Below are 20,477 nucleotides of genomic sequence, written 5' to 3'. Positions count from 1 at the left end.
GGTGTGTTTTGACCCTGTTCCTTCATCTGCTGTGTGTTTTTCTGTCGTCTCATTTTGCTTATCTTACTGTATTTGGGGTCTCCTTTTCACAGGCTGCAGGTTCGTAGTTCCCGTTGTTTTTGGTATCTGTCCCCAGTGGCTAAGGTTGGTTCAGTGGGTTGTGAAGGCTTCCTGGTGTAGGGAACTAGTGCCTGAGCTCTGGTGGATGAGGCTGGATCTTGTCTTTCTGGTGGGCACGTCCACGTCTGGTGGTGTATTTTGGGGTGTCTGTGGCCTTATTATGATTTTAGGCAGCCTCTCTGCTAATGGATGGGACTGTGTTCCTGTCTTGCTAGTTGTTTGGCATAGGGTGTTCAGCACTGTAGCTTGCTGGTCATTGAGTGATGCTGGGTCTTGATGTTGAGATGGAGATCTCTGAGAGATTTTTGCCGTTTGGTATTACGTGGAGCTGGGAGGTCTCTTGTGGACCAGTGTCCTGAAGTTGGCTCTCCCACCTCAGAGGTACGGCCCTGATGCCTGGCTGGAGCACCAAGAGCCTTTCGTCCACACGGCTCAGAGTAAAAGGGAGAAAAAATAGAAAGAAAGAAAGAAAGAAAGAAAGAAAGAGGCTATAATATAGTGAAGTAAAATAAAGCTATTATAAAGCAAAGCTATACAGACAAAATCTCACCCAGAAGCATATACATATACACTCACAAAAAAAGGAAAAGGGGAAAAATTAATATATCCTGCTCCCAAAGTCCACCTCCTGAATTTGGGATGATTTGTTGTCTATTCAGGTATTCAACAGATGCAGGCACATCAAGTTGTTTGTGGAGTTTTAATCCACTGCTTCTGATGCTACTGGGAGAGATTTCCCCTTCTCTTCTCTTCGCACAGCTCCCGGTGTTCAGCTTTGGATTTGGACCCGCCTCTGCCTGTAGGTCGCCTGAGGGTGTCCGTTCCCCGCCCAGACAGGACGGGGTTAAAGGAGCAGCTGCTTCGGGGGCTCTGGCTCACCCAGGCCGCGGGGAGGGAGGGGTACAGAAGAGGCGGGGCGAGCCTGCGGCGTCAGAGGCCGGCGTGACGTTGCAGCAGCCTGAGGCGCGCAGTGTGTTCTCCCGGGGAAGTTGTCCCTGGATCACGGGACCCTGGCAGTGGCGGGCTGCACAGGCTCCCGGGAGGGGCGGTGTGGAGAGTGACCTGTGCTCGCACACAGGATTTTTGGAGGCGGCAGCAGCAGCCCCAGCGTCTCACGCCCGTATCTGGGGTCCGCGCTGATAACCGCGGCTCGCGCCTGTCTCTGGATTCTGCGCTGTTAGCCGCGGCTCGCACCCGCCTCTGGGGTCCGCGCTGATAGCCGCGGCTCACGCCAGTCTCTGGAGTTCGTTTAGGCGGCGCTCTGAATCCCCTCTCCTTGCGCGCCGCGAAACAAAGAAGCAAGAAAAAGTCTCCTGCCTCTTCGGCAGCTGCAGACTTTTTCCCGGACTCCCTCCCGGCTAGCTGTGGTGCACTAACCCCTTCAGGCTGTGTTCACGCCGCCAACCCCAGCCCTCTCCCTGGGATCCAACGGAAGCCCGAGCCTCAGCTCCCAGCCCCGCCCGCCCCGGCGGGTGAGCAGATGAGCCTCTCGGGCTGGTGAGTGCTGCTCGGCGCCGATCCTCTGTGCGGGAGTCTCTCCGCTTTTTCCTCTGCGCCCCTGTTGCTGTGGGGTCCGCGCTGATAGCCGCGGCTCGCACCCGTCTCTGGAGTTCGTTTAGGCGTCGCTCTGAATCCCCTCTCCTCGCGCACCAGGAAACAAAGAGGGAAGAAAAAGTCTCTTGCCTCTTCAGCAGCTGCAGACTTTTTCCCGGACTCCCTCCCGGCTAGCTGTGGTGCACTAACCCCTTCAGGCTGTGTTCACGCCGCCAACCCCAGCCCTCTCCCTGGGATCCAACGGAAGCCCGAGCCTCAGCTCCCAGCCCCGCCCGCCCCGGCGGGTGAGCAGATGAGCCTCTCGGGCTGGTGAGTGCTGCTCAGCGCCGAGCCTCCGTGCGGGAATCTCTCCGCTTAGCCCTCCGCACCCCTGTTGCTGCGCTCTCCTCCGTGGCTCCGAAGCTTCCCCCCTCTGCCACCCGCAGTCTCTGCCCGCGAAGGTCCTTCCTAGTGCGTGGAAATCTTTCCTCCTTCACAGCTCCCTCCCACTGGTGCAGGTGCCGTCCCTATTCTTTTGTCTCTGTTATTTCTTTTTTCTTTTGCCCTACCCAAGTACGGGGGGAGTTTCTTGCCTTTTGGGAGGTCTGACGTTTTCTGCCAGCGTTCAGTGTGTGTTCTGTAGGAGCAGTTCCACGTGTAGATGTATTTCTACTGTATCTGTGGGGAGGAAGGTGATCTCTGCGTCTTACTCTTCCGCCATCTTCTCCCTAACCCCCTCCCTTCTCTTAATTGCAGTAGTTGAGCCTATGCGCCACTTCATGTGATTTGATAATCTGCACTTTTTAGAGTGGGGAGTAAGAAAGGAAATGAAAGCAAAGGACTGTTTATAATTAGTGAGGAGAGAGCTTAGGAGAAAAAAATAGAAGATTTGGAAATATTATATAAAGCTTTAAAAACAATAATTTAAAAAAAATTTTACAGCATGTAGGCAGTTGTGATTTTTTTTTCTTCTAATTCCTACACAGCATCAGAGAGCAGAAAAGGTGCTGCCAAATTACACTTCCACGTGCAGGCTTTCTCAGTGTCAGACGACCTGCACTAGAAACTGGTTAAAACCCCTGTTTTCATGTGCCGTATTACTTTCATAATGAAGAGTCTCCTTTTGCATTGAAATTTGAAGTGTTGTTTTTATCTTTTCCATGTAATTATTTGGTTATATGTAATTATTTACCTGCCTTTAGAGTCATGGACTTGGGAAGGGTGGAGATTTTTCTGGTCCAGCATTTCCCTAAGTATGTTAGTCATCTGTAGTTATAAAAAAAGGTCTCTGGGATCAATTAGGTTGGGAAATTCCTGAGTTAAACACAGTTAAACAAGATTTTTATTTCAGTGGAGGTTGGGGAGGGTATGGAATCTCAGAGACTTTAATATGCTAATATGATCCAACTAAGCAGAAACTAGGTGTAGCAATTCACAAACTTATTTGACCACCAGATCCTTTTTTCATGGAATCTTTTTCAGGACCATTGTTCCTCTGAACACATGAGGGGAAACTCAAATTCCTTAATTTTACAGATTAAACAGAAAAGAGAGAAATGACTCATTCGAAGTTGCATGCCTGTTTTCTTAAAGAACTGGACTTGAACCAGGGTCTCCTACCTGCTGTATTCAGATTGGCTTCCTTTTGCCCCCAAATTCAGAAAAGTCTTGAAGAACTACATGGTACTCAAAATTAGATCTGTAAGATGTACACAAGGGGATTTGAAGAAATAAATAAAATTAGAATGATTTACTTATTTTAATATAGTTTGAATTGGCACATTGACTTTGATGAAGAGTTAGATTGAAAGAGCCAATTATTTGTAACCAAAGTTACACTTTTCCAATCAGGAAACTTTTTTTTTTTTTTTTTTGGTAAAAACCAAGTATCTTTCAAATTACAAAAAAGCTCAAACAGCACAATAATGTGTGTACCCAAAAGCTTCCCCACTTTCCCAAAAAAGGACTAGAGAAAAATGACTGTTCATGGTTTGCTGTCGATTGTTCCAGACCCCATTGCTACATAAGTAAACTTGTATCTTTTAAACACTTCTCTACATAGATGGTGTTATGGTAGACACACTGTTCTTTACCCTTACTTTTTTTACTCATCAGTATTACATGTTTATCTTCCCCACATTAATACATATAGATCTTTTAATGGCTCAATAGTGTTACATTATATACTTCTACTATCATTTATTTCATCAGTTTCCCATTGATGGACCTTAGGGTAGCTGTAATTTTCTACCAGGCAGCAGTGCCGTAGTGAATTTTGATATAGGTTTTTATGTGTGATGGGGGTGGAGGGACCTTTGTGTGAGTATGTCTGTAGGAGAGTCCTTGAAGTGGAATTGCTGGGTCAAAAAATACACACATTAAAATTTTTGTAAGTATTGCCAAATTCCTTTAAAAACGGTATTAGTTTATTCTCCCACTGCCAGCATTACAACAGGAAACTTTTAAATGGTATGCCTTTCACTGAACTTTAAAAAAAAAGATTTTATACTTAGCAATGAATAACTGGGGATATCTTGCTGTGTTAATCTTGAAATCACAGAGATAATTTATAAAACATTAATAATCATGATCTCTCTTTCTCTCTCCCTCCCTCCCCTGCTCTTCTCAGAGCAAATTATTCATGGAAGGATTTAGAAGCCTAAAAGAAGGAGAACCAGTGGAGTTCACATTTAAAAAATCTTCCAAAGGCCTTGAATCAATACGGGTAACAGGACCTGGTGGGAGCCCCTGCTTAGGAAGTGAAAGAAGACCCAAAGGGAAGACGCTACAAAAAAGAAAACCAAAGGGAGACAGGTAATCATTTTACCTTGTTAGCCTGTGAGTTCATTGTATTTGGAAAAGATTTCTAAAATTTTAATTTATATTTTTATTATGTTATTAAATCTAGCCACAATAAAATAAAATGCAACCACTGAGTAATTGAATCGAGTTTATCAGAAATATAGGCTATCTTGCAACTTGAACTCTCTGCAGAGCAGAATATACTTAACTGAGCCTTCAGCACTGCGCACTAGACAGTCTCCCAACCATTATTTCTGCCAGACTGTTCAGAGACCACAAATGGGAAGTTGAAGTTCCCAACAGACAAAGGTGCCCTTCTGTACATCTTAACACCTCACCTGTTTTTTCAAATGAAAATACGTTTATTATTTTGTCTGTTTTGAAAAGATAACTCACTACAGAAAATTCAAATATAAAAAAATCACTGGAAATGTTAACTGCAAGTGGGAATCATGATATATATGCAGTATTTTTGAAACTTGCATTTTTTTTCACTTAGAAGTATATGGTGGAACATTCCATGTTAGTCTTCAGCACCTGCATAAATTCCCACTGTGTGAATGTACCAAAATTTAAGCAAGGCTATGTTAAATTAATTTAATTGTTAAATTTAGGCTATTTCCAATATTTTAAATTTATCAATAGCACCATAGTAAGAATCCTCATATGTACATTTTTTTAAAAATTGTCTGATTATATCATAAGGGATAAATACCTAGTACTGAAAAAATCTGGATCAAAAACTATGCACTTTAAAAATTTTGGTATCTATTTCCAAACTGCTCTTCAGAAATGGTTAGGGCCAATGTACAACCCCTTTAAAATTGAGACTACTCATTGAATAATGTCATCTTTTAAATCTTTTCCAATTACATAGGTTAAGAAATGCAGCTTACTTTTTTTCTTTGGATCCTTTGACTAAGGTTAAATATATTTTTATATGTTAATTTTCATTTTTATTTTTTTCTTCTGTGAATTGCATGATTCTTTGTCCTTTGCTTATTTTTCCACTGAGATATTCATTTGCTATTGTTTATTTCTAACTTCTCTCTTTAGAAAAAATATCTCAGTTTTCCTCTTTCCTATGCTGGGAAAAACTCAGTTCTTCCATATTATGTTTCTCTCCTGTGTGTCTCCATTACTTTTACACAGACTGCTTCATTTCTGGTCACCAAATTTGTGGAGGTTTTTCCCCACACCAAGCAATTCTCCACAATGCCAGCTGGGTGTCCTACAATTTAACTCAATTCTGGCACTGTCTACCTGGAGATAATGTCGGGTCCCATAGGTTAAGGGCTCAGTCCCACAAGACTGTCCCACCACATTTCAGATGCCAGTTGCAAGTAACCCAGGTAACCTGCAACTTCTGTCTGAGTTGGCTACAAATCAGAGGTTTCCACGACCCTCTCCTCAGGTTTGTTTAGTTTGCTAGAGCAGCTCACAGAACTCAGGGAAATGCTTACATTTACCAGTTTATCAAGGTTATGATAACAGCAAATAAAGGATACAGATGAACAGCCAGATAAACAGATACATAGAGTGAGGTCTTGAGGGTCCCGAGCATAGGAGCTTCTGTTCCCAGGGAGTTGGAGTGCTTCACCCTCCCAGTGTGGATATGTTCGCCAACCTGGAAGCCCTCTGCATTTTGTACTTTGGGGATTTTACAGAGGCTTCATCACATAGGCTTGATTTTCAACCCCTTTCCCTTCTCAAGAAAACTGGGGGTGGGGCTGAAAATTCCAAGCTTCTAATCATAGCTTGGTCTTTTCAGTGATCAGCCCTCACTCAGGAGCCATCCAGGAGCCCACCCAGTGTCAACTCATTAGAACAGAAGACCCTCCTATCACCCAGGAAATTACAAGGGTTTCAGGAGCCCTGTATTGGGAACAGAGGTCAAAGACTGATATTAGAAAAAGAGGTGCTTCTAGTGTTCTTATCACTTAGGAAATTACAAGGGTTTTAGGAGCTCTGTGCCAGGAACCAGGGGCAGAGACCAATATATATTTCCTGTTATCTCACATTCTCTTTGTATATTTACCATGTTAATCTTTTGTCTCAAATATATAGGAAGTATCTTTTTCAGCTTGTGAAATATATGCGTGCGTGCACACACACATGCACGCACACACACACACACAATGGACTATTACTCAGCCATAAAAAAGAATGGAATCTTGCCATTTGTGGCAACATGGATGGACCTCGATGGCATTACTCTAAGTAAAATACTATATACAGATGCTATACATCTGTAATATATTTTAAAACTTTAAACAGTTTCCACAAAGGTGTGAGGTAACATCTCGTGGTGGTTTTGATTTGCACATGTCTGATGATTAGCAATGGTGAGTCTGTATGTCTTCTTTGGAAAAATGTCTAGTCAGGTATTTTGCTCATTTTTAATGGGGTTGTTTGGTTTGTTTGTTTGTTTTGATATTGAGTTGTATGAACTATTTATATATTTTGGATATTGACACCTTCTCGATCATATCATTTGCAAATATTTTCTCCCATTCAGTAGGTTGTCTTTTCATTTGTCAATGGTATCCTTTGTTGTGCAAAAGCTTTTAAGTTTAATTAGGTCCCATTTGTTTATTTTTGCTATTGTTTCCTTTACCTTAGGGGAGAGATCCAAAAAAATATTGCTAGAGTTAATGTCAAAGGGTGTTCTCCCTATGTTTTCTTCTAGGAGTTTTATGGCTTCCAGTCTTACATTTAGGTCTTTAATGCATTTTGAGTTTATTTTTGTATATGATGTGAGAAAATGTTCTAATTTCATTGTTTTACATGTTGCTGTCCAGTTTTCCCAGCACCTCTTACTGAAGAGACTGTCTTGCCCCCATTGTGTATTTTTGCCTCCTTTGTCATAGATTAATGGACTGTGGGGGGTTTATTTCTGGACTTTCTATCCTGTTCCATTGATCTAGGTGTCTGTTTTTGTGCCAGTACCATGCTCTTTTGATGGTAGGTTTGTAGTATAGTCTGAAGTCAGGGAGCATGATTCCTCTAGTTCAATTCTTCTTTCTCAAAAAGATTGTTTTGGTTATTCAGGGTCTTCTGTGTTTCCATACAGATTTTAAAATTATTTGTTCTAGTTCTGTGAAAAATGCCATTGGCATTTTGATAGAGATTGCATTGAATCTGTAGATTGTCTTGGGTACTATGGTCATTTTAACAATATTAATTCTTCCAATCCATGAACATGGTATATCTTTCTGTTTGTATCTTCTTCAGTTTCTTTCATCAGTGTCTTATAGTTTTCTGATTACAGATCTTTTACCTCCTTAGTTAGATTTATGCTTAGGTACTTTATTCTTTTTGATGTGATTGTAAATGGCCTCTGCCCATTTTTAAATTGGATTGCTTGTTTGCTTTTGACTGGTATGAATCCTTTATATTCTTTGGATATTAACCCCTTATCAGATAGATGATTTGCAAATATTTTCTCCCACTCTATAGGTTGCCTTTTTTGTTAATTGTTTCCTTTGCTGTGCAGAAGCTTTTTAGTTTGATACAGTTCCATTTGTTTTTTGCTTTTGTTGCCTTTGCTTTTGGTGTCAAATATAAGAAATCATTGACAAGACCATTGTCAAAGAGCTTAAGGCTTATATTTCCTACTAGGAGTTTTGTATTTCAGGTCTTATGTTCAAGTTTTCAATCTCTTTTGAATTGGTTTTCCTGTATGGTGTAAGGTAGTAGTGCAGTTTCAGTCCTTTGCATGTGACTCTCCAGTTTTCCCAACACCATTTATTGAAGAGACTATCCTTTCTGCATTGTATATTTGTGGTTCCTTTGTTGTAAATTAATTGACCACATATGTGTGGGTTTATTTCTTAGCTCTCTGTTTTGTTCCATAATCTATGTTTCTGTTTTTATGACAAATGCTTGAGTACTGCTTGAGTACTATTGCTTTGTAATGCAGTTTGAAATCAGTGTGACACTTGAGTACTATTGCTTTGAAATGCAGTGTGACACCTCCAGATTTTTGTACTTTCTCAAGATTGTTTTGGCTATTCTGGGTCTTTTGTGATTCCAGACAAATTTTAGGGTTGTTTGTACTATTTCTGTGCAAAATTCCATTGTAACTTTAGTAAGGATTGCATTGAATCTGTAGATCACTTTGGGTGATATGGACTTCTTTTTTTTTTTTTTTGGACTTCTTAATAGTATTAATTCTTCTAATCCATGAGCACAGAAATCTTTCCATTTATTTGTGTTTTATTCAATTTTTTTTTTAATTATTCATTTTCTTTCATCAGTGTCATGTAGTTTTCAGTGTATAGATATTTCACCTCTTTGGTTACATTTATTCCTAGGGATTTTCATTCTTTTTCATGCAATTGTAAATGGGGTTGTTTTCTTAATTTTCCTTTTTGATAGCTAGTTGTTAGTATATAAAAATTAACTGATTTTTGTATATTGAGTTTTTTCCTGCAAATTTATTTAATTCATTTTTTAGTTCTAACAGTGTTTTGGTGTAGTCTTTGGAGGTTTCTATGTGCAATACCATGTTATCTGCAAGTAGAGAAAATTTTATTTTTTCTTTCCAATTTGGAATGCTTTTCTTTCTTTTTCTTATGTTAACTGCTCTGTCTAGGACTTCTGGTACTATGTGAATCAGGTGGCAAGAATGGGTGTTTTAGTGTTGTTCCTGATCTTAGAGGAAAGCTTTTGGCTTCTCACCATTGTATGATGTTAGCTGTGTCATATATGGCCCTTATTATGTTGAGGTACATTCTCTATACCTACTTTATTGAAAGTTCTTACCATGAATAGGTGTTGAATTTTGTCAAATGCTTTTTCTGCATCTACTGAGATAATCATGGTTTTTATCCTTCATTTTGTTAACATGGTATATATCACATTGATTTGCAGATGTTGAATCATCCTTGTATTTCTGGAATAAATCCCACTTGATAGTGATGTAGGACCCTTTTAATCTATTGTTGAATTTTGGTTTTCTAATAGTTTGTTGAGGATTTTGCATCTGTGTTCATCTGGGATATTGACCTGTCATTTTCTTTTCTCATAGTATTCATGTCTGGTTTTGGTATCAGGGTAATGCTGGTCTCATAAGATGAGTTTGGAAGTGTTCCCTCCTCTTCTATTTTTGGGAAGAGTTTAAGGATTGATATTAATTCTTCTTTAAATGTTTAGTAGAATTCACCAATGAAGCCACGTGGTCGTGGACTTTTTTGTTTTTCAGATGTTTTTGATTACTGATTCAGTCTCCTTACTAGTAATTCGTATGCTCAGATTTTCTATTTCTTCATGTTCTAGGCTTGGTAGATTGCATGTTTCTTGAAATTTATCCATTTCTTTTAGTTTATTCAATTTGTTGGCTTATAATTGCTCATGGTAGTCTTTTATAATCCTTTGTATTTCTGTTGTATCAGTTGTAATGTCTTCTCTTTCATTTCCAATTTTATTTATTTGGGTTCTCTCTCGTCCTCTCTCTGAAGTTTAGCCTCAAGCTTTGTCTATTCTGTATATCTTTTCAAAATATCAATTCTTAGTTTCATATATCTTTTCTATTGTCTTTTTAGTCTCTATTTCATTTATTTCCACTGTGGTCTTTATTTTCTTCCTTCTCCTAATTTGGGCTTAGTTCATTTGTAATCTTTTGAAATTAGCTTTTTTTACTCAACATAATGGCTTTGAAATTCATCCAGACTTTTGAGTGTATCAATATAGTATTCCCCCCTTATCCATAATTTTGCTTTCTGGGGTTTCAGTTATCCATGGTCATCAGCTGTCAAAAATATTAAATTGAAAATTCCAGAAATAAACAATTGGTAAGTTTTAAACTGTGCAGTGTTCTGAGTAGTGTGATGAAATCTTGCACCATTTGCTTTGTTCCATCCAGACCTGGATCATCCCTTTGTCCAGCATACACTGTCCATTAGTCAGTTAGCAGCCATCTTGGGTATCAGTTTGACTATCGTGATATCTCAGTGTGTGTGTTCAAATAACCCTTTTTTTACTCAATAATGGCTCCAAAGCACAGGAGTAGTGATGCTGGCAATTTGGATGTGCCAAAGAGCAGCCTCAGAGTGCTTCTTCTAAGTGAAAAGGAGAAAGTTCTTGACTTAATCAGGAAAAAAAAATCATGTGCTAAGGTTGCTAAGACATGATATGAAGGAATCTTCTATCTGTGAAATTGTGAAGAAGGAAAAAGAAATTTGTGATAGTTTCGCTGTTGCACCCCAAGCTGCAAAAGTTATGGCCACAGTGCATGATAAGTGCATAGTTAAAATGGGAAAGGCATTAAATTTATACAATAAGATGTTTTGAGAGAGAGATATTCATATAACTTTTATTATAGTATATTATAATGTTTCTATCTTACTATTAGTTATTATTGTAAAATCCAGAAAACTGGATTGTTTTCTTATTGTTGCATTTTGAGAGTTCTTTATATAAATTGTGGATACAAGTCCTTAGATTTGTGATTTGCAAATATTTTTTCTGAGTTTGTGGTTTATCGTTCCCATCTCTTAAGTATCTCTCACAGAGCAAAAGTTTTAAATTTTGATAAAGACGTTTATCAATCTTTTATTTTTTGTCATGTTTAAAAAATCTTTGATTAACTCCAAATTTGATTAATCACAGAGTTTTTTTCCCCTGTGTGAGGTGTGAGGTTGAGGTCTAGGCTCATTTTTCACCTGTGAATAATATGAATTGTTCAAACACCATCTGTTGAAAACTATATCTTTTCTCTTGAAATGTTTTTAAATTAGAAAGTTTAATTTCTGTTATTTCAGGTTAAAAAATTAAAGCTCTAAAGTGTTTATTTTAACAAATTCAAACTTTGGTTTCGTCACTCAAGAGAACTTATTTGTTCTATATATATATATACATCTATATATAGAACCATATTTTTGTGAAGATTTATGTTTCAGTGGCAAGAAATAAAAAATAATTTTAAAGATTCTATCTTAATTTTAAGTAAACTATTTGCAAAAGAAAGTGGGTTTACTTTTTACTGTCTTAATTCTGCTGAATTTAGTATGCTGTTACTAGTGTCCAGCTACGTAATAGCAGTAAATGTTAACTTGTTTTATTTTAAATCCTCTATGTTTAAAATATTTTCTTAAAATTTTAAATGAAATAATTTTTGACTTATATTTGCTGTTTACTTTTTCTTTTGTTCATTATCAGAAGAGTAAAGAGATTTAATGACCTTATAAAAGCTCTCTTTATACTAACATGAAGGTTGTTGTTAGTAAAAGATTTAAAAACTTTCTTCTTATTCTGAAAAACTGGCGTATATTTTGGTATCTTTTTATTCTTTAAAGAGCTACAATTTACTATGAGGAAAAAGAAGTAACTTCTAACAGAATGAAATTGTGGGGGAAGATAGTAGAATGAGGATTTTATTTATTTGTCACTATCTTATTTATATGAAATAATCATGTCAACCTGTAATACAGAATTAAATATTTTATATAATAAAATTTCAGTTTGTATTAACATATGTTATTAGTAAAAATGATGTGGACTGAAACAAATGGTCTGGAAATGTTTCTATGTAGATTAAATTATTTTAATACTTAATAATTAAAGAATAAAAATATGTGTAATTTTAAAAAATATTTGAAATGCATATATGCATGATAGGTATAAATATGTTAGATATATACATATAGTTTTGTGTTCTTTTATTTATGGTTTTTTTTAACCTCCTTTTTTATTGTAATTTTCTTCTAGCATAGTGACTGTCTTCTTTGTTCTCAACCTTCCACATCTTTTGACCCAACCGCACAGTGCAAGAAGTGCTATTCATAATAATGCAAGTTCCCTTTCAACAATGTTGACTTGAGATTTTTAAAATAACTTAGAAAATAATACCAACGTTCTATTGCTTTCATTCCATTTCAGGCAATAATACGTTTGCATCACTGCATTAGCACATGAGTAAGCTTCTTGATTTTCTACATGAGTTGAACTTTTAATGTATTTTGTTTAGAAAGAAGGTCAATTGTTATGATGTTCAGTATTACTGCTTTTGGCATGGAAGTGTAGGAAATTCATTTGTTCATGTTAGAAAGACTTGTTAATTTATCATTTTTAAGATGCTCTTCATTTAGACTTAAAAACTGATTATGAAATTTGACATTTCTTATAGTCTAGTATTAAAATGGTGTTAGAATGGTACATTATGTTATATTTACCATTTATGGCCAGAAAGACCAAAGTGAATGTAAATAGAAACTCATTATATATGTCTAAATTATTCTCAGCTCAGAAGGGCTAACTTGCCTTTTTTAAAAAAATTAAAGATGTATGATAGAAGAGTTATTTTTACAGGGTCCTAGTTTTGTGGTTTCAAATTTTTTAATTTGCAAGAAGATTTGGAAGCCATAAAAATTTTGCTTTTGTCTGTCCTCACTGAAGGACTGTATATTTTCACCTGTTTATTAAAAAGAAAAAATACTTATTTAATGCCCTCATTCACCTTTAGAGCAAGTGAGCTCAAAACTATCTAGTGGTAACCCTCCTCCACCCCCTCCCCATCTACCTCTATGGCAGTATAATCTCTTCCACTCATTATCTCTGTGGTATAATTTGAAGTTTCCCAGGTACTTTATAGTTAGGAATTCTAGTTCTATATTTTTGAAATCCACATAGCATTCCTGGAAACAATAAAGCTGTACTCAGGTTTATGGTACCATTTTATTAAGGATATCTGTTTTATATTAAAAGTTCTTTCAATGATTTTATTTTCATATTTATTATGTCCCAGAACCTGCTCCCAAAAGAAAAAGAAAAATGCTCTTTAGGTGCGGGAGATGTTTGAAAAATGTAAATCAACGAATTCCAATAAATAACTGTTTCACCCTGATACTTGTGTGATTAGATTTAGGAATTTGCTGTTTAGTAGGTTCCTATTGTGGAAGAGAAATCTCTCAGGCATGAATTGATAGTCCAGATCCTTTGAGGTCTGTCTATTCTGACCTATGACCCCTATTCTTACAAGGTCAACATCTGAGGGCAGGAGATTAAGGCAGTTTAAAGACCGGAATGGTAAATGGAATGGAAAAATTAGCCAGCACATTTTGGGTGCAAAACATCAAAGTCATCAAATAGTTTGCTTATTTTAAACCTGGCTTGTGGTTGTAACAAGCTAATTTTACTGTGTTTGTTGGAATCAGAAAAATTTAATAATCATAATTCACTACAAGATTCTATTTATATAATGTTAACTATATAATACAAATTAAGTTCATAAAGCTTAATCTCAAAGTATCAGGAAATGCAAAAATAATTTGTCACAGTTTCAATACATTTTAGTTTTTCATTCAGCTTAGATGCTTAATTTAAATCGAAATTGGGAAAATATTTACCTTAGCTTTTACTATGAAATAATTTTATCAGCAGTTGAATGAAATATATATTCAATTATATATAATTTAAAGTGACTGAGGATTTAGTTGTAATTATATACTATTGACATAAGAAAAATCTATTTTTAAAACACAGAGATAGAAAACAGAAGAAAGTAAATTGGTTAAGCAGAGACAATTTCCTTTTTTCCCTTTCCTTTTTTCCCTCCCATTCTTAGACTTTGCTCTTTTATATTTTACCTCTTTCCCACTTATGTCTTTAATTGTATGCTCTTCATTGTAATTTCAAAATAGACTTTAAATCTTAGTTCCTAAGTTTTGGTCCCTTGTAAGCAATTCCCCACAACCCTATATTTTACATTTGTTTGTATCCTGGACAGCTGTGAATCTGCATCTTCTGCTTCTTACTAATGACTGGCAAGGGCTGGAGTTGAATAACTGAACTGTTGCATCCACGTTTCCATTCATTCATACAGTGACTAAGAAAATTAGCAAACCAGTGGAATACCCAAGTCTCCTTAATTCTGCATTTTTAAATTCTACCCCAAATTTTCCTTATTATATACCTAATTTTAGGGTGGTTTCCTTTCTTCTTGTGATTATTTGGCCAGAGATCTCTTAATGAGGCAATTATGGTTGTTTCCTTCATTCACATTATCTTAGCAGATGCTCTCCCTGCTGTGACCTCTGTTCAGACTGGGCAGACAATGTGCCATTCTCATCACCCACCACAAGACATTGTGTGGGCAGAGCTTCATTTGGCGCTGCATAGGTCTCCCAAGTTGCCTGATGAGAATGGTCAGAAGCCAAGTGGCAAATAATCACAATTTTAGGTTGATTCTCTGATTGCCGTTTTATTCTAAGCAAAATAAATAGTAAAATAATGCCTATAGAAAAGAAATGGGCCAGAAGCAACTTATAATATAACAAGTAGAAATTGTGGGTTTAAAAAGTAACTTTACATAGCTTCCTTACTTTAGACTGGTCTTGGTGAAAATAAGATTATTTATTGTATGGTTTTAATACAAGGGATTATGAAAAATGGCTAATACTTTTAAACTTGGAGATCCTTTCAAAAAAGGAAATCAATTTAGCCTTTAATACTAAGTATGTATATTTTTAATGAACATACAACATTGTTCAGAGTGTTACTTTTAAACTTTAAAAAACATAAATCCTCATGCTTATATCTGCTAGGAGATCCAGTCTGTTCCTGTTTGAACAATAAGGGCTGATTAAGATGAAGACTAATCAACAGAAAATGTCTGTACTTTATACTGCCAAATCCCTCCACTGAAATACTAGTCCTGTGCCCCAAGCCCAAGTGCCATTTCCAGAGAATTACAAAGTTGTTAGCAGCCTTCAGCTAGCCTTTCTTTATTCTCCATTAATAAGGAAGTACAAGTCAAATTCAGTTCTTATGAACTTGAAGAGCCTTTTGCAAAGCTCCTTCTAAACTTACACTGGAATTTTTGTTTTTTGAAATTTGGTTAAAATAAACATATTAAGAGCTATGACTTGAATTATTCTCATATGATAAAGAGATTGTTCTTTTTGTCGGTGTAGATAGGATCACCAAATTTTAATAAATAGATTTTAATATGCTTGCACTTATCAATAGGAAGTAGTAATTTAGTAAGACAGTTTCCACTTCTGTAAAATCAGATTCATAATAAATTTCCATATAAAGTAAAAATTTTAACATATGCATTTTCATATAATGAAGAACTACCTGTAAAGTATAGATACTTTGGATATAAGCAGAGAACAAATATTAAATTTAGAAAATGTTTTTGTAAAGGGGAAAATGTTCTCTTAAAAGAAAATCTAGAACAAGTCAAGCAAGAAGTCAAGAATTTTGACCTCTAAAACTTTAAGTTTAAAATTTTTCTTTAAGTCTTGTCTGTTGTATGATTATTTTAAATATATGGGCTAATAAGGATCAAAGTCAAATGTTTCCTTTCCTTTTGGGATAGAGAGTTAATATTATCTATAGTTTTTGTAATTATTTTTAAAACTCAGTTTTTCAAGAATCTTCTACTAAGGACAACTGAATTTCATGGATATCCTCATTAACTGGGAAAGCAGGTATATGATCATGGTTAGAGGAGCTCAGTTGCCTGTGCTAAATTTGAACCAGGGTCTCTTTATACCTAGCCTGCTTCCTCACTTCTATACTGTTACAAATAAAAGCCTCTGGGGACAGTGATTTTTTTTTTAATAGGATCATTGTATGGAACTGCTGTTAAGTCATTTCTTTCTTTTTCCTACTTGGCTGACTTGAGATTCTGTTCTCTGATTTAAGCAGTTGCTTTTAGTCGTCTCAGTTTTAATAGCCCATCTAGAGTCCCCTCTTGGGTTTGTTATTGATACTACTGGAGGTGCTACCAATGCAATTAGAGAAGAAAACTAAATAAAAGATCTAAGGATTGGAAAAGAAGAAAGCAAATGCTTTGTTATTCACATCAATATGATTTTATATCCATGGTTATCCATAGGTAAATTATTGGAATAATTGGAATAAATTTAAAAATTTAGCAAGATTGCTAGTTATAAATTCAACACACAAAAGTCAAACTAAGAACAAATGAATATCTGGAATGTAAGGAGAGTTCTACATCCTAGGAATTTGCAACTAGAAACTGGTATTTTAAAAAGGGTTTGCTGAGACTTCCCTGGTGGCACAGTGGTTAAGAATCTGCCTGCCAATGCAGGAGACATGGGTTCGGGCCATGGTCCGGGAAGATCCCACATGCCGTGGAGCAACTAAGCCCGTGCGCCACGACTACTGAGCCTGCGCTCTAGAGCCCATGAGCCACAACCACTGAGCCTGCGTGCTACAACTACTGAAGCCCACATGCCTAGAGCCTATGCTCTGCAACAAGAGAAACCACCACAATGAGAAGCCCGTGCACTGCTATGAAGAGTAACCCCCACTCGCCACAACTAGAGAAAGCCCGTGCAGCAAAGAAGACCCGATGCAGCCAAAAAAAAAAAAAAAAGTGCAATCATTAGGTGTTATGGCACAATTAAATTCTTAAAAACATTTAAAAAATTAAAAATAAAATAAAGAGGGTTTGTTTCACAATTGGAACATAAACTGTAATATACTATACCTAGGAATAAATCTAACAAAACTATGAAAAACTTTTATGGAGAAATGATAAACTTATATTGAGATATATAAAAGCAAACCTAAATAAATGGAGAAAGGTATTTTGTTAATAAATGGCAAGACTCAATATTTTAAAGAGCATAATTTCCTATAATCTACAGATTTAGTGTAATTTCATTCAGAATTCCAATAAAGTTGATTTTAAATTGACTTGGAAGTTAATAAGACCAACAATAACCTCACAATTTTGTAGATGAAAATCGAAGTTTGAAGGCTCTCCCTGCCAGATATTTATATTTATTATACAACTATGTAAGTATATGTAAATAAGTGAGGTGATGGCCCAGTGAAAGATGAATAGACCACTGGCAATGAGAATATATACAAATCTTGATATATGGCAGAGGTGCCTTTCAGATCTTGGAAAATAATGCAAAGATTGTAAATGGTCCTGGGATTATATCTGACTACAGAGAAAAAGTAAAATTGGACCCCGACCTCATAACATACCTAAAGATCTAAAAGTGTAAAGCAAAACTTTACAGCTCTTAGGTTTGGGAAGATTTTTTTTTTTTTAAACAAGACACAAAAAACACAAACTATAAGCAGTTAGATTAAATTGACTACTTCAGAATTTAAAATTTCTACCTGGCAAAGGTTTCAGTCAGGAAGATAGAGCCACTTTAAGTGTTATGAAAATTGAAGATTCAGAACTTACACAAGGGACTTCCCCTGGTGGTGCAATGGTTAAGAATCCACCTGCCAATGCAGGGGACACGGGTTTGAGCCCTGGTCAGGGAAGATCCCACGTGCCGTGGAGCAAGTAAGCCCGTGCACCACAACTACTGAGCCTGCGCTCTAGAGCCCGCGAGCCACAACTACTGAAGCTTGCGCGCCTAGAGCCCGTTCTCCGCAACAAGAGAAGCCACCGTAATGAGAAGCCCGTGCACCGCAACGAAGAGTAGTCCCCACTCACCACAGCTAGAGAAAGCCCACGTGCAGCAACGAAGACCCAACGTAGCCAAAAATAAAAGTAAATTTAAAAATAATTTTTTTTAAAAAAGAACTTACACAAATGTGAAAGTTGCCGGGTAGGGGAAGAGTCAGTACATACAGTACATTAGAGAAATATTCACTAACCAGTCTTCAGAAGCCCTGGACTAGATAGACAAATCAGAGCGTGCAGGGAAATCCAAAAAGCCAAGCATATCTGGTATTGCAGAGGAACTGAGGAGAGGGAGCCCCTGGGGAGAGCTATGGAAACTGCTGCCTCTGTGTTGTGACAGCCTCTCTGGATTTGCAGACAAGGGATGGTGTCAGGCTGCTGGTCAGTGGGACCAACATTGGGAAGACAAGGTGGGCACAGAGCACCAGAGAGGACAAGCCAGGACGTGCTGGTCAGATCTGTGCGTGCTACCGTGGCTGACCATGATAATGGCTTCTGCTTTGTTTTTGCTTTCCATATCTTGTAGTATATGAGTTTCTCTTTTGGCTGACTGTAACCCAGAACCATCCAGAAAAAAGACTCTGGGAAACATAGTTACCAGGCATAACCTAATTGACATAAAATAGTCCAGCACCAACAGTATAAACGAAGTTAGAAAATACAATATAGAGTGGGAAAAGATATTTGCAATGCATGTAGTTGATAAAGAATTAATATCCATAATATATAAAAGACTATAAATCAAAAGGAAGTAAAAGCCCAACAGAAAAATGAGCAAATAAACTCATTTATAAAAGAAAAAAATAAACAGTAAACAAATAGAAAGATACTGATTTAAATGAGATACCATTTCACTCCCATAGAAGTAGCAGAAATTTTAAGGTCTGACCATACTAAGTAGTGTGAAGAATGTCACACAGTCCTGATGGGACTCATAATTGATGAATCCACTTGAGAGAGCAATGTGGCAATATCTGGTGGAATCAAAATTTTTTATATACTTTGATTCCACTTCTAGGTGGATTTACCAGAGCAGTGTTTTTCAAAATGTAGGCTGGGACCCACTAGTGCCTTTTGATATTAATTTGGTAGATTATGGAAAGTATTATTGCTATTTTTTAATGAAATAGAACAGAATAAAAATCATCAGAGTGCAGTGCATGTAGTAAGAGTAACTATTGTTTCATATACTTTTGGGTTATGCTGGGTGTTTTTGTGTGTGTGAGTACTGAATCGTGACGCAAAATGTTTTCTCTGTGGGTTATGGTCACATGTACACAAAGAGAATTGTGCAAAAAAATGTTTATTGCAGCATTGCTTGTAATAGAAAAAAAACAACAACAACAACCCAGAAACAACCTAAATGTCTATTACCAAGAGGATGATTAAATTATAGTATATTCTCAAAATGAAATTGACTTAAAAGAACAGATTACAGCTACCGTTTTCAGTCTGGATTACTTTTTTAAAAATCCCGCTATAATGTTAATTAATAAAGCAAGTGGCAGAATGATCGATGCAATATTATTCATCTTTATTAATTTTTTAAAACCATCAAGTAATATTATGCATTGTCTGTGAATACTTATATTTGTGGTACAAATATAAAACATGATGAACGCTGAGTTCATGATAATGCTACTCTGAGACCAGAGAAGAGAATGGGATTGGAGGAGCATATAGGTTATGTTGACCCATTTTTTTCAAGTTATTTTTGTGTCCTTTATTTTTATTTATTTATTTGTTGGCTGTACTGGGTCTTCATTGCTGTGCGTGGGCTTTTTTCTCTAGTTGCGGCGAGCGGAGGCTACTCTGTTGCTGTGCACGGGTTTCTCATTGCGGTGGCTTCTCTTGTTGCGGAGCACGGGCGCTAGGTGTGTGGGCTTCAGTAGTTGCAGCACGCAGGCTCAGTAGTTGCAGCACGCGGGCCGCAGAGTGCGCAGGCTTCAGTAGTTGTGGCTCGCGGGCTCTGGAGTGTGGGCTCAGTAGCTGTGGCGCGTGGGCTTAGTTGACCCGCGGCATGTGGGATCTTCTCGGATCAGGGATCGAACCCATGTCCCCTGCATTGGCAGGTGGATTCTTAATCAGTGGACCACCAGGGAAGTCCCTGTGACCTTTAATAAGTTACTTATATAGATTTCTTGTGATGATTATTCTTAGGTATTTTTGATGCTATTGTGAATGATTTTTTTTCCTTTTAACTGGCCATTGCTATTGTAGAGAAAAACTCTGGGTTTGGGCAATAGTTTTGTGTCTTCTCCAGTAGTCATACCTATTATTTAATTTTCTTTTCTTATGGAATAGACTAGAATTTCCTAAACAGTGTTGAAAATGCTGCTGACAGTGGGCATCCTATCTTCTGATTTAATGAAAATGGCTTTAATATTTCAAATTTAAATCTGTTATTTTCAGTTAATAATCATCATGTTTAATTGCTTCCCTTCTCTTTTTATTATGAATACCTGTAGGATTATATCAAAAAACTTTTCAGCATCTTTTGACATTATTATGTAATTTTTGACTTCAAGTTATTGATAAAATGAATTACATCTATAGATTCTATGTAGTTGAATAATTCTTATATTCCTGCGGGAAAAAACCCTTAGTCATGATA

At 36.9% G+C, this 20,477-nt stretch overlaps 1 protein-coding gene across 2 annotated transcripts in view; it reads left to right on the top strand.

Annotated features, from left to right (window-relative positions):
* LIN28B (lin-28 homolog B) overlaps window positions 1–20,477 on the top strand; it is a 129,829-nt gene that overhangs the window by 75,572 nt on the left and 33,780 nt on the right. For both annotated transcript variants that reach the window (XM_068551327.1, XM_068551328.1), the window contains exon 3: window positions 4,283–4,467. In XM_068551327.1, the coding sequence (XP_068407428.1) occupies window positions 4,283–4,467 (185 nt within the window). The remainder of the gene's footprint in view (window positions 1–4,282; window positions 4,468–20,477) is intronic.

This window comes from Eschrichtius robustus, chromosome 9, assembly GCF_028021215.1.
Source record: "Eschrichtius robustus isolate mEscRob2 chromosome 9, mEscRob2.pri, whole genome shotgun sequence".
Lineage (NCBI taxonomy): Eukaryota > Metazoa > Chordata > Mammalia > Artiodactyla > Eschrichtiidae > Eschrichtius > Eschrichtius robustus.
This window is presented reverse-complemented; position numbering and strand designations above follow the sequence as displayed.